Source organism: Anabrus simplex, chromosome 2 (genome assembly GCF_040414725.1).
Source record: "Anabrus simplex isolate iqAnaSimp1 chromosome 2, ASM4041472v1, whole genome shotgun sequence".
In the NCBI taxonomy this organism is placed as follows: domain Eukaryota; kingdom Metazoa; phylum Arthropoda; class Insecta; order Orthoptera; family Tettigoniidae; genus Anabrus; species Anabrus simplex.
The window spans coordinates 314630773-314645548 of record NC_090266.1 but is presented as its reverse complement, the minus strand read 5'-3'; the positions used below and the strand labels follow the sequence as shown (position 1 = coordinate 314645548).

The window sequence follows — 14776 nt, the reverse complement described above, 5'->3', positions numbered from 1 at the left end:
GTTTTGTGTAGAGTTATACATTTGTTAAATTCACGTTGTTTCCTTTCATGATGTACACGCCTATTCTTTGTTACTTTATAGAGTATTTAGATATAGCCTAAATTTCTTTACCAATTAAGCTCTTCAATAAAGACATACATAACTGTCCCATGCCAAGATATATTGGTAGAATTAGAGCTGTCAAAATGGTTCATAACCCCTTTGATTTATTATCTTGACATGGATCACCCAAAACATAGGTTAGGTTTGGAGAATACTTTAATAATCAGCATTATTTAGTGCACTGTTTATTACTAACTCTACACCATTTATAAGTTTTCTGCCTCACTGTCTGCGCAGGATTCATTTTAAGTCTAAAATATACCACTCAGATTATTATCCAATGTATAGACCTCGAATTGAACCATACTAGACACTAACGTAAAGTAGAAATACGCGAAGTGTATCCTGCTTCTCACAGCACACTGTGTTATTTCGTCTGCTAATTCAGTCAACCTGGACGATGACGTCAGGCCAATGAGATCGCGTACTTGCATGACGTGACATTTTCGTAGATTTTTATCATGTTTGGAGTTATTATTTGTACATTCTGATCACATTTTTGAATTCTGCATGCAATTTTGAATCAGATTAGCATATTTATAATTAAAACCCCGGATCATGCATGTTCCCTATTGTCGACGAGAATCGTAACGATACTTTCAGCAGGGAACGATAGCGGGTTCAAAGCAACGTGTGTTAGTGCTACGTTTCGTAACCGCTCTTAAATCTCGGCTAAGAGCAAAACAAGTGGGAACCGTGCGTATTGCTACTAGGACTATCAGTACTAATAGTTATTTACGTTACAAAAGCCCAATATTGAGATGAGCAGTCAGACGAGGCCGGAATTTCGAAAGCGGTAGTCAAACATTTTGGGCAACGTACAGTGTATTATGTTTCTTCTTCTAATTCTTATTTTTGTCCTTTTTGATTAATTTGTTGTAACGCCGCGCCGTAGTGAATACATCCCTGCATATAGCGTTGGCATCCGGCAGTGGAAATCCACATGATCGGTGACCGCAAATATTTGGGAATAGGCCAATAAGAATGTATTATAATTGGTTCAAGGCCCTCTTTTGAAACAGCGGGTGCTGTCATTCAGTCAACAGATGTACTGACTTACCCGCATGACGCAGCGTAGCCATGTACAGTAATACAAAATCATTTCTGATAATATGTTTCTTTGTTGGTGGAAGTTGAGTGAGGTTCGTGAAGTTCCACTCTCCGAAGTACTGTGGAAAATTTGAACATAAAATTCGAGATACTGTAGTACGAAGTGTACTGTGTTCTGTGTGACCAATCATTATTTGGAATTTATCTAAATTTGAACATCAGTGCGGAATGTATTTAATCGTATCTGCAACTTTATTTCCTGGACAGAAGTCCACTAAACTCGTCCAATATTGTAATGATTACGCAATGTCTTGATGTACTCCATGATAAGATTAAAGCCATATTCTGAAAATCTTGTATATAACTAGGACCTAGGAACATTTTAACTTCTTCCTTCTGCTCCCCTAGGGTTTGGAACCAGCCCAGCTATCGTGTACATCACCGAGGTGGCTCAACCAGAACTGCGGGGATCGCTCATCTCGTTTTGTCCCACCCTCGCCTCTCTCGGTAAGTACTGCTCGAGTCATACATGCATTGACTAGAAGGTGGTGCTCAAGTGTCCCAACTTCAAGCATCCGAATAAGTATCATATAAGTATCGTAACTTAATGGGTTTTATTCCAAGGGGACAGTCGAGAGATAAAAATAAATACTTCGGTGAAAATAAATGGTCCTGGTAACAGCAGAGAAAAGTTCAACTTTGTGTTATTTTTTCCCAAATTTCCAATTTTACATACAGTATTGTATTTCATCTTTTTCTTTCATATTTCGTTTAACATTACAGAACTAAATTTAATCATTTCCTGTAATATTCCATTTGACTTTATTAAACTTTTGTGTTATATGTGAAATGAAAACCTACAACCTGTTTTCCAGTCAATGACCAGGTCAGGGATGGGATGGAAGAAGCCCCCAACTTACGGCGAGGATAGACATTGTGCCGGCTGCCGAGACCTGTCGCAATCCTCTGGGGCAATGGTCATGACCTATCCAGCATAAGGATGACAGATTAAATGAAATGGTATTGGAGAGTGTTGCTGGAATGAAATATGACAGGGAAAACCGGAGTACCCGGAGAAAAACCTGTTCCGCCTCCGCTTTCTTCAGCATAGATCTCACATGGAGTGACCGGGATATGAAATGCGGTATCCAACGGTGAGAGGCCGGCGCGCTGCCGCCTGAGCCACGGAGGCACTCTTTTGTATTATATGTATCATAGTTATTTTACAAAGCCTATGTGTGAAAATATTGGTCACAGGATTTTTTCAGGTAGTAGGGGTCATTATGTCCTAAATTATGGTTCAAATAATTCTTTTAAACACAACACACCTCTGAATACAAATGATATGTAACTTAAGGAAAAAATCTATTGGAACATTTTGAAAGCATCATTTCTCATGGACCATTTAAATGATATATCAATATGTTTTGGGAATATCTTTTATATTACCCCCTGTGGGTGGGGGACGCAGACGAAGAATTCGCCCACGGTATACCCTGCCTGTCGTAAGAGGCGACTAAAAAGGGGCGACCAAGGGATGGTCAAATTAGAACCATGAAACTACTTGTGATTAGTACCACCACGCGGGGATCACTATGGGTCGCTTTTACTTGCGCGTAGTATCACTATGTTGGGTACCAAATAGGTTTGTGATTAGTAGCAACCGAGGGCTCGACGGCTTTTACAGTACCTGTGATTAGTAGCACTATATGAGCGACACCATGGGATGAGGGAACCCATGGTTCTTGCTTGCCTATGATTAGTACCCACTATATGAGGAACGCCATGGAATAGTACGAGTCCCTGTGGTTAGTACTTTTATGTGATGAACACCATAGACTTGCGTTGTCTGTAAATGGCGCTGCAATGTGGGAAACAGCGAAGGTCTGTAATACACGTGTGAATTTCATTACCTGTGAGTAGTACCATAATATGTGGAATACCGCGAGTCTACGCTACTCTTGATTAGTACCGCAACATGACAAGTACTATGGTTCTACTTTCCTAGCGATAAGTACCATCGTGAGGGGTCTCTGACTTGGGATTTGGACCTCTTTCGACTACAAGTATCATCAATTCGGTATTGTGCTATAGAAGCAGTCCCTTGGTCACTAATACTATTGTTCTACGCCAGCTTCTAAGCATGTGAGGCACTGATCTTTTTAAATTCATATCCATCCATCCATTCATTCTTCGTCCTCGCGTTTTGAATTGTGGCCATTGGATGTTTTAGGGCTATTAATTTGTCATTTCATCTCGTCTCATTTCGTTCCGTTAGGGGCCGATAACCTAGATGTTAGGCTCCTTTAAAAACAAGCATCATCATTATCATATCTTTTCTTGGAACATGACATCATGACCCGACGATTTGTCTGGTTGGTTGAGACGAATATTACGTTCATGTTCCTTGACACGGGTACCAATGGACCGGCATGTTTGGCTGATGTATACCTTACGCAAGTACAGGGAATTTCGTTTACCCCAGGATGTAAAGGTGGGGACAATATGTCCTTGGTTTTACTCAGACTGTGAGCAATTTTAGTGGCGGTGCCAAGCTCTTACCCACACTAGACACTACAGGTCCAGGATTATACGGGAAGCTGTGGAAATACGTAGAAATCCTTGGTAGATAACGTTAAGTGGCACATGAAAGACGTGCAATCTATGTTCTGGGCTAAGAACTGAAATAGCGAAGCCAAGTAGTTTCTTTTTTTAATGGAACACTACATATTTCTGTCACTCACATGGTTGGTCGTAAGCAGCCATATTTATTTATTTATTTATTTATTTATTTATTTATTTATTTATTTTGTTTTTGATTTACGTAGTTAAGGCTATAAAGCCCTCTCTCACACTAAATCAAGGATAAGAACTACACGAAAATGATAGTTAAAGTAACTAGGAAATAATCTTAGGATTTGACATATGATATAAAAGTAACTTTATTACGAATATGATGATAATACAGTAATAAAGCAGGGCTGAGTGGCTCAGACGGTTGAGGCGCTGGCTTAGCGGGTTGGATCCTGACTCCGCCCGGTGGTATTTGAAGGTGCTCAAATACGTCAGCCTCGTGTCATTAGATATACCGGCAAGTAAAAGAACTCCGGCAGGACTAAATTCCGGCACATCGGTGTCTCCGAAAACCATAAAAATTGGTCATTGAGGCGTAAGAACAAATATTGTCATTATTATTATTATTATTATTATTATTATTATTATTATTATTATTATTATTATTATTATTTCTTTCTTTCTTTCTTAATCAGTTTACCCTCAAGAGTTGGTTTTTGCCTTGGACTCAGCGAGGGATCCCATCTTTACCGCCTCAAGGGCAAAGTCCTGGAGCGTGACACTTTGGGTCGGGGGGATGAAAATGGGGAGAAGGAAGAATACGTCGCCCAGGCGGCCTCACGTGCTATGCTGAACAAGGGCCTTGTGGAGGGGATGGGAAGTTTGGAAGGGATAGACAAGGAAGAGGAAAGGAAGTGACCGTGGCCTTAAGTTAGGTGCCATCTTGCCATTTGCCTGGCGGAAAAGTGGGAAACCACAGAAAACCACTTCGTGGATGGCTGAGGTGGAAGTCGACCCACCCCCCCCTCTTTACTCAGTTGACCTCCCGAGGCTGAGTGTACCCCATTCCAACCCTTGTACCACTTTTCAAATTTCGTGGCAGAGCCGGTAATCAAACCCGGGTCTCCGGGGGTAGCAGCTAATCACACTAACCACTACACCACAGAGGTGGTATTATTACTATTAATAAATGGTAGTCGTAATCACAATTTAACAATAATGATAGACACAATTGAGTGGAAAGTCAATATTTCTTATTATACTAGTTTATGAATTACGAGCCCGACGCCAGGCTTCGTAATTCGTCTGGTATGGAGTTCCAGACCCACGCACCACCTACTGTGAAGGGGATGGAGCACCGTTTGGTGATGTGTGTGGTAATGTGCGGGATGTTTCTGCTGTGGGAGGGGGTGTTGGGTTGTGAGCCTCTGAGAGCTTGGTAAACCTGGATACTAGGTACTGCGGTGAAGACGTACGGCACTGGCCATGAAGTTCCCGTCTTGTTTGCAGGTTTAGTATTGACAGTTTCTTAAGCACTGGTGAATAGGAGAGTAAAAGTGGGTATGTTTTCAAATTTAGCGCAGACTGCAATTTCACATGGGCTACGTATTGCTCATACCTCTAGCTCTAGAAACAACTGAAGTTCTTCCACCGTTTTGTCCACACTGGTAGGCTCGCGTGTACGAAATGTGTCGCATATGATGATGTGGCCTGGTTTTACTTCACGGCCGCTTCCTTCCCACTCCTAGCCCTTTCCTATCCCATCGTCGCCATGAAACCTGTCTGTGTCGGTGCGACGTAATGCAAACTGCAAGAAAAACGAAAACCAAAAAACATTGACAGAAATATATTCCTGTTTCCAAACAGAAGAATTCGTCCCAAGAAAACAAAAGATTGAGAATGAGGAAAGTCATGAAGTGTGGCAGAAGGCGGTGACGGGCAGAACTTAACAGTAAAACATATACTTAAACTAAAACTCACTACATCATATGCTCTTTTCATGTGAAATAAACGTAAAACATTCATTATGCGTGGATTTGCCTAAGAAATGACCGAAACATGCACTAATAAACCATGTGTATCTAGAATGAGAAAGCAGTGAACAGAATACCTACCGAGTTTGAACTACAGTGGCTCAAAAAGGTATTGGTCTCCCCATAGCCGTTGTATGAACGGAACAGTGTAGTACAAATAATGGTGCATATAATGGAATTACACGTATGTAGATATGTAGGACAGTCAAGTACATCAGTAGGTTGAATACGGAGCCAAGAAGATTCAGGCTGTTTGCAAACGGACCAATAATACAATGGCTTGCGTTATTACATTCCAAACAAGTATTGGTCTAGCAAACGATATCATCGTGCTGTCTGCCGCAAGTCGGGCTCACTGTGTCTGTGCTGACACGTTCGAAGGTAATATTCAGCACTGTTTCAGTGTTCAGCCAGCAATGGGAAAAAATACTAATTGTAGTGCGACTATTTCAAAAAGATGAATCTTTCAAGGACATAAGTGAAATTATTGGAAGAGCTGTTACAACTGTTGAAAATATTGTGTACAGAACAAAGACAATAGAAAATAGGCCATGAAGTTGCCGCGCTTCAAAGTTATCAGTACAAGACGAACAGCAAATTGTGTGTAAATTGACCCAAAATCCTCAGCTAAGTGCGCCGAAGATAGCAGTTGCGTTACAACAAGATGCAAGAGTGCAAGTGTCATCTGAAACCATCCGAAATGTGCTATGAGAAAGGATGTGTGGGCAGAGCAGCCCGTAGAAAGCGTACATCAGTGAGGCTAACAGGAAAAAGAGTCTTTCGTACGCTAACGACAACATAAGTGATAGCTATGGGGACTGGAAGGCAGTCGGTCTTACCGATGAGAGGAAATTTACCCTCTTCAGGTAAGACAGACGAGTAACTGTGTGGAGGAAGACGAATTCTGAACTTGAAGAGAAGAAGAACCTCACAGCTACTGTGAAGTATGGCGTATCTTTCATCAGATGAACAAAAAATGGGACTCTCAACAAAGTATACATTTACGCAAGATAACAGTCCTGAACACAAAGCCATGGCTGTTATGTAAAATACCGCGTTGGATGGAAACTCCACCACAATCTCCCGACACCAACCCCATCGAGAATTTGTGGCACTATTTGGAGCAAAACGTGAGAAAGCATGCAATGTCAAACAAAGCTGATCTGAAAGAAGCCTTACTCACCGAATGGAATAACATACCAAAGGAAACTACGAAAACCGTGGTACGATCGATGCCAAATAAGTTAGCTGAGATAATAAAGAGGAAAAGAGGACCTACCAAGTACTGAAACTTTCTCCAAGGATCAAAAGCTGCGTTATGTTAATTCAGACCAATACTCTTTTGGTGGCCAGTGAAAATGATTGTTTTAAGTTATGGCTTTTTAGTTGTATGGACGTGGAAGAATGATGCTTTTCTCACAATGTACATGTTACACAAGATGATAAATAATCAAGAATTTCAGTTTATGATAATTTTTATCATCATTCCCTTCGATTACTCGTCCTCGCATATCTCGATAGACCAATACTTTTTTGAGCCATTGTATGTGACTAACTTGTACAAAATCATGCATTCGTGTACGTTCAAAAACCGGTAACTAACTCTATGGAAATCATCCCGTTAGTGGTTGAAAGGCTTCGTACATCTGTCTGAACTTTCTGAACACTATTCTGATGTATCGTTCATGCACGAGAAGGAAGAGATCAAACCAACAGCAGCAATAGGAAGAACGTGCAAGGGCCAGAGCGAGTTAGGAAGAGAGTACGTCATGGTAGGCCTCACACTCTCAGGGATAACAACAAGTAATCACACACGTACAACAGTTAGTAATTTATACACCTTAAAATAAATGTTCATCCCATGTTGTGTTCAGCTCCTCAAATAAAGTGTTTCTGCTCCAGGTATGGTACTGATCTACGCGCAAGGGGCCTATGTCAGTTGGCGAATGGCGGCCTGGCTCAACTTAATCTACATCTTGCTGCCAGTGACACTAGTCTTCCTGTGTATCCCTGAGAGCCCTGTATGGTTGGTTGCCCGAGGGGAGGTTGAAAAGGCGGAGAAATCTCTCTTGTGGCTCGCTGGGAAGCGGGTAAGTGACAGTCAGTGTTAATGACTAGTAATACATATACTAGGGCCCACGAGAGTTAGCGTTGACTAACGTTCTTCGAAAATGGTCTGTTGCCACGAAATGATCGCAGCGATGCCTCGTTCTAGGGATGCTATCGCCACAAGGCTCAATCGCTTTTGTGATATCAAGCGAATTGGTACTGTTGCTTTACGTGTTTTATTTTCTGAATATTATTCTTGTTGTTAGTTTATTTTTGTTAGTTAATCAGTGACTAGTTGCACAATTTTCCATTCAATAAAGTCAGGGACGCACTGTTACTTAGGGACTCAAATGTCAGACTCTAGCTCTCCTGAGCCAAAGTATAGGTGACAAGGTACCGCATTCCCAACTCGACTTTCAGGGACAAAGACAATATTTCGATTTTTACGCGTCCTGTAAATGTGACCCTGGCAGACACAACTTTCACACAAAGGACTTTCTTTTGAAAGATAGTCCCTCGCCCTGCTATACATGAACAGTGGAAGAGGGACGATACGAAACTATTGTTTATATTTTCCAAATTTGTGCAGTACAATTTACTCGCAGTGATGTACTCAAGTAGAGTTCTGTAAGCCTTTGAGGTCCAATCGTTCGTGCGCAAGGAGTGTTGAATTTTTGTTTTAAATTAGTGTGTTTTCTAATTAAGAATCAACAAGTAGTGTGTTTAGGAACATACTTATTGTTTTAAAATGGCTGACCCATCGCACGTGGCCCAAGCCATTAGTGCAGTGTTACAAACATGTTACTCAGAAACATACCAAAAAGATAGTGCTCTGTCAACGGGCAATGTATTTAACCATCGAACACTCCAGCATCTTCAACAACAACAAATTCAACAGCATCAGCAGCAGCTAATCACAATTTCTAATTTAGTTCACTGTGAGGCGAGGTCGAGTCCACCTCGAGCGCGCCGTTGAGCTCCAGTGTACTAGTGCAGTGTTAACTTGGGACATTTCGTTTGTGTGTGCATCATGAATGACCCACCCGACACGGGTCAGGTAATTCATGTTGCCTTACAAACATGCTACGACAACACCCCGCCGATGACTTCAGACTTTGCCAAAAGTGCTAAAAATTCACAACAATTTCTGTAGTCACAACAACCAGTCAACATCCACTCAACAGAGATGCAAGGAGCAACTTTACAACAACAACAAGAACAACAATTATAATTCAAGAATGCTCATCAACAGCCATTACACTATTCAGGTAACATCTAGTCTTTTAAAAACCAGTCTCCATTAATAGACCTTTCTCATAACGCGGATGTAGAAGAAATGGCTGCATGTGGCCAACAGTGGTACTCAGTTAGAAGAACATAATATGTCCGGTTTTTCCGATGTACCATACAGCACACTATCAGACTCCACTAATGTACAAAATAACAAGTCGACACTTGAGGGTAATGACAGTAGCAGGAAAACACACCGAACGCCTCCCTCTCCTCCCAATACTCCTGCAGGCCAGCAATGCAGTAAATATAACAGATATAGTCGTACGGATGTAGGCACTAATTATGTATTTGTGGAGAGCATAGATAAAATAGTAGGAAACATCCATCCTATGGCAATAGGTAATTTTTTTATGTCAACAATCCAGCTTATAAATATGGCATTGTAAATATTACATCAGTATGTTGCAACAGACTATAAATTGAAACTAAGACAGCTGCAGCTGCTAATTTGTTGGTGACGTCAGCTGTTTTAAGGACAAGAATCTCGAAGTTTACATCCCTAATGTCCTGATTCACAGGCAAGGTATCATTTCTAACGTTGATATGACACTAACTGAAGAAGAAATACGCACAGAACTTAGGAGTGATTTTCCAGTGGTCTCCGTGAAACGCTTTACTAAGTTAAGTCCCACCAACAGTAGTAGAATACTAATTTCAGTGTGCTTGATTTCATTTACCGCCTCATGTGGTGATACTCGACAGCCAGTGTGCCATACAGCCATATGTGCAGCCTGTTATCATGTGTATTTACGTTTCGGACATCGATCTCAGCAATGTCATTCTTCTACGGTTCGATGCAGCAGATGTACAGGACCACATGCAATCACATCCCACACTACGCCACAGATGGGAACTGTCCAGTATACAAGCAACAGACAGCAGTTAAATACGCCGCAGTGAACTCTAGCCGTTAAAGGATCGAGCTTACTCTCAAGTAGTCGCCACAGTACCTTCTTGTACAGATCCAACACAGTTCCCAGCGCTATCAGCAATGCACCAACAGCCCTTTACTGCCGTAACTGCGCCTATTATTGTGCAAGATGTGAGATTATGTCAGGACAGTCAGCAGATATCAGAGATCCCATCTCCAAGAATCTCGTATAATAATAAACTGGCAAGTATTCCCACCAGACCTATATCCATGCCCTTCGCCAGGCCCATACTTCCCACCACCACATCAACGAGCATGCATTCCACAGCACCTTCATGAAAGCCCAATATTGCATAATCCGTACCTCGACCCCTTCCCCCCCCTCAGACACATAATAGAATAAGACCATCTACATCACAAGATGAACAACTAATTGAGAAAATCATCCAACTTGTTTTGAATATGAACTGTCGAGTCCGAGCTTCTCCTCCAGGCTCTCTGCAACTTGATCCACTTCGTCACATATTCACGAATGTCGTAAGTTCACAACCAGTACCTGTGCAATGGACAATGTTAAGAACATTTGTTATACTCGTCCATATGTTCACACTCTTCATCGACTAAGGGTTGTTGCTAAATTTAACGTTAACCAATTGAAGCTTTGTATTTTCTTTTCTTTTGGTGGTGAAAATGAAAATCCACAGCCTGTTTCCAGTCATTTGACCGGGTCAAGAATAAAATGAATGAAGCCCCATCTAGCGGCGAGGATAGGAATTGTGCCGGCTGCCGAAGCCTGTCGCACTCCTCTGAAGCAATGATTATTGAATGACAGATGAAATGAATTTATATTGGAGAGTGTTGCTGGAATGAAATATGACAGGGAAAACCGGAGTACCCGGAGAAAAACCTGTCCCGCCTCCGCTTTGTCCAGCACAAATCTCACATGGAGTGACCGGGATTTGAACCACGGAACCCAGCGGTGAGAGGCCGGCACGCTGCCGCCTGAGCCACGAGGCTCCTTTCTTTTGGTGATAAAATGTTAATATTCTACAGTGGAATGCTAGATCAGCTATTGCCAACAAGTAAAGTCTCGAGTATGCATTCCACGAACGAAAAGTTTCTATAGGAATAATTTCTGAGACATGGTTCCCGCTAGCGAAACAGATACTCTTCTGCAACTACAGTTTACTTCGAACTGATCGTCCTGATGGTAGTCATACTTATTTACTCCTCCCTGGATTATCAATTCATGCCTTTGTCCTGCAATCTCCCACCAACGATGCAAGTGATAGCTGCTTGTATACGTCATCCAAATTTCAAATTCACGTGTTTCTCGATATACTGTGAACCACGTACACGTGTCCTGCCGGACGTATGGAACAGCATTCTGAAAAAGTTAACTCCGCCCTACTTAATAAGCGGAGATTTTAACGCTCACAGCCCTGTGATGGAACGTTTGTATTCAGACAATTACGGAGTTGATTTGCTGCAAGTCGTAGAAGCACACAATCTGATTATCTTGAATGACAACTCTCCTACTCTGGGACCTTAGCTGTACGAACAACCTTTTGCGGTCGATATCAGTGTATGCTCCCCGTCAGTAGCTCTGATATCAAATTAGACTGCACTTAAGGATCCCATGAACTCCAGCCATTTTCCAATCTTAATCAGTCTACAATTCACTACTAGCTTAGTCATTATGTTTCCGCACATAAATGGAATATTAACAAAGCTAATTGGATTCTTCTTACTAAAATGATGCAAGAAGAGGTCCAAATAATTCCCCTCAGTGCAACTGCCCCAGATCGTTGTCACTGCTTTAAGGACGCCATGAACCGCTATGTTACTTGTTCAGTTCCCTACACCAAACCTCGTGAAGTAACTGGCCGTAGCCAGCAGTCTGGTGGAATCCCGTGTGCTCGCATGCTGTTGCATTACATCGATCCGCACTCCGAAACCTTCGTGCACATCCAACTCCAGAATTGTATTTGGATTATAAAAGAACATGAGCTTATGTTAAAAGATTTCTGAAGAAACAGAAAAGGAATAGCTGGCAACAATTTTGCTCCACGTTCAAGAAGGATATGAACATTTCTGAAGTGTGGCGTAGAATAAAATGTTTGCACAATAAAAATTCCGGACGAAGAGGGTGGATACTTCTGATAATACCTGGCTAGAAGAGTTCGCACATAAAATCGTTCTGCCGTCTACCGTTCCTCAGTCAATGTTTCAACTTCGACCGATCGGACAATTTTCTTACCATACCATTTACTTTTCCAGAACTGCAGCTTTCGATTAAAAGCTCTACGAATACATCACCAGGTATCGATCAGATAAGGCATCCTGATAACGTGTCCAGATAAAGTATATGCCCTTACAGTAGCTCCTTTAAAAATACTTCTAGATATTTTTAATGAACTCTGGACACAACGCGTTGTACCACCTTCTTGGACTTCTCAAATTTAACTACCTATCTTAAAAGCAGGAAAAGAAGCGGGTAACCCCCTCTCCTATCGAGCGATCGTACTTTCCTCCTGTATAGGCAAGACGTTTGAGCGAATGATAAGGCACCGACTAGAATGTACACAACATGGATTTCGCAAGAATCATGGGATGTATGACAATCACGATATTCTTACCCTGGATCTGGCTGCTAATTTCGTTGCGAGCCTCTACATACGAGATGGCTGTACTTTCGACATCATCCCACTTTACTTGGACCACGAAGATCCATACAAGGTCTTTCTCAAGGTGCAGTCCTCAATCCGATATTGTATGCATTATATACACGAGACTAGGAAACAGTTATCCCGACAATGACATCGATTATCCAATATGCTGATGATATCTGCTTATTTACAATGGCGCACTCTTTTGATACCACAAAGCGTATGTTACATCAGGTAGTACTGGACTTAGAATATTGGCCCCAGCGAAATGGACACGAAATATCTGCAAGTAAAACGTCGATAGTGATATTCACTCGCAAACGACTGTATCCACTTATTTACAACGTCATCTTAGGACCACGCAGCTCTTTAATCAAACGCTCTGTCACATTCTGGGCATTGTATATGACACACGTTTAACATGGGGAACCCATATCAGTCAACGTACTATTTTAACAATACAGAAATCCGTAAATATACTACAAAATTTAATACGAAGTTTCTGGAGCGCTCACCTTTGTGTTTTATTAATGCTCTACCAATCTCTAATAAGATATAAGTGAAACTAACAGGTCTCTACGGTAATTAGATTGCATTCATTACCGGTTCTTTTGGATATGCATTGGAGCGATGAATTCAATGCAAATGCTCTCCTTCTAGAGGCGGCTGAATTTGTTCTGCACATTCGTCGTCAAAACTTATCAGACAGATTTCTGCTGAAACGATTTAGCTCTTCCAGCTCTCCTCTAGTCCATGATCTTCGTCAACTTTTGCAGTTAGCTGAACATCGAGGACGACTACACTTAAACATTCTTCCACTGATCAATAGCTTTAAGTAATTTTCCGACTTTTCCAACCGCAGCAGCCAACTAATCAACCAACAATGCATGACTTTTCCTTTTACTTATGTGTGGACGACCTTACTGTACACCGGCTGGAATATACTTTTGGTAACAGACACACAGCCCCACAAATGTTCCAAGAATACATATTAATAAATGGGCCTCTAGCACGTCAAATTTATACTGACGGATCTAAGACTCCGTCCGTAGCCGCCGTGAGATGTCCTTTCTACTTCCCCAGCACTCAATAAACTCATCAGTTCTCACTTCCGCCTGATACTTCTATATTCTCAGCGGAAACAATGGCTATCTTCGAAGCCCTTACATATGTTGAATCCTTCCCACCATCAGAATTCACTATCCTCTCTGATTAACTGAGTCTACTAACTACTCTATCAACACAAATTTTATGTCAAAAATCCAGTGTTCATATTATCAACATACTAAAGAAAATCACTCAACAGAACCGACACAGCTATCGCGTCATTCCTCTATGGATACCACCCCACAGCGGAATCTCGCCAAACAAGCAGCACAATCAGGCCAACCTCTGAGACGTACCTTGCATCCACTGGACCTCATTTATAGCGCTAAACGACGAGTATATGACATGAGGAATGAAGGCTGGAATATGTCCAAATAACATCGTGGACATTATTATTCTCAGGTACAGTATCATCCACCGTCGAAGCCCTAATTCTCTAAACGGAATTCGAACAGACGATACATCACATCCATAATCAGAATAGGATTCAATCACGGTAGCTCCCGCAGTTATGTATTTCGTATTCATGTTGCCGACACCCACATTTTACATGTGACGGAGTGTAGTTGGAAAATCCAGAACATATTTTTTTCAGTGCAACCGATTTACTTCTCAGCAACAAACACTTCTAAAGACAATAGTAGAATTACAGAAACCACTACCAACCAAAATACAAACTGTGCTAGCTACAGAACGCGCCGCAGTATACTCCGCTATACAGGCATTTTTGAAGAATACTGGCCTCTGTTTTATAACACTCTCTATGACCATTTCTCTACATTACCTCATCAACAACAAGAACACATAGTGTACACTTTACGTGATTTGTATCTGCTATGTTCATTTTCAGTGCATTTTACTGTATTTTACAAAATGTATCTGTGCTGGCTGTATGGCCAGCACCAGGCCGAAAGTCATAATTAAACTTAGAAAAAGCTATTTCTAATCCAACAGTTCAAGGGCATGGTTACAGCTCGGGTTTTCTGGACTCTGAAATTACTCCAGGAAACAATCTAAGCCTACAGCAT

At 41.5% G+C, this 14776-nt stretch overlaps 1 protein-coding gene across 3 annotated transcripts in view; it reads left to right on the top strand.

Moving 5' to 3' along the window:
• LOC136862798 (facilitated trehalose transporter Tret1-2 homolog) overlaps positions 1–14776 on the top strand; it is a 742518-nt gene that overhangs the window by 681292 nt on the left and 46450 nt on the right. For all 3 annotated transcript variants that reach the window (XM_067139054.2, XM_067139053.2, XM_068226159.1), the window contains 2 exons: positions 1561–1659; positions 7662–7849. In XM_067139054.2, coding sequence (XP_066995155.1) covers positions 1561–1659; positions 7662–7849 — 287 coding nt within the window. The remainder of the gene's footprint in view (positions 1–1560; positions 1660–7661; positions 7850–14776) is intronic.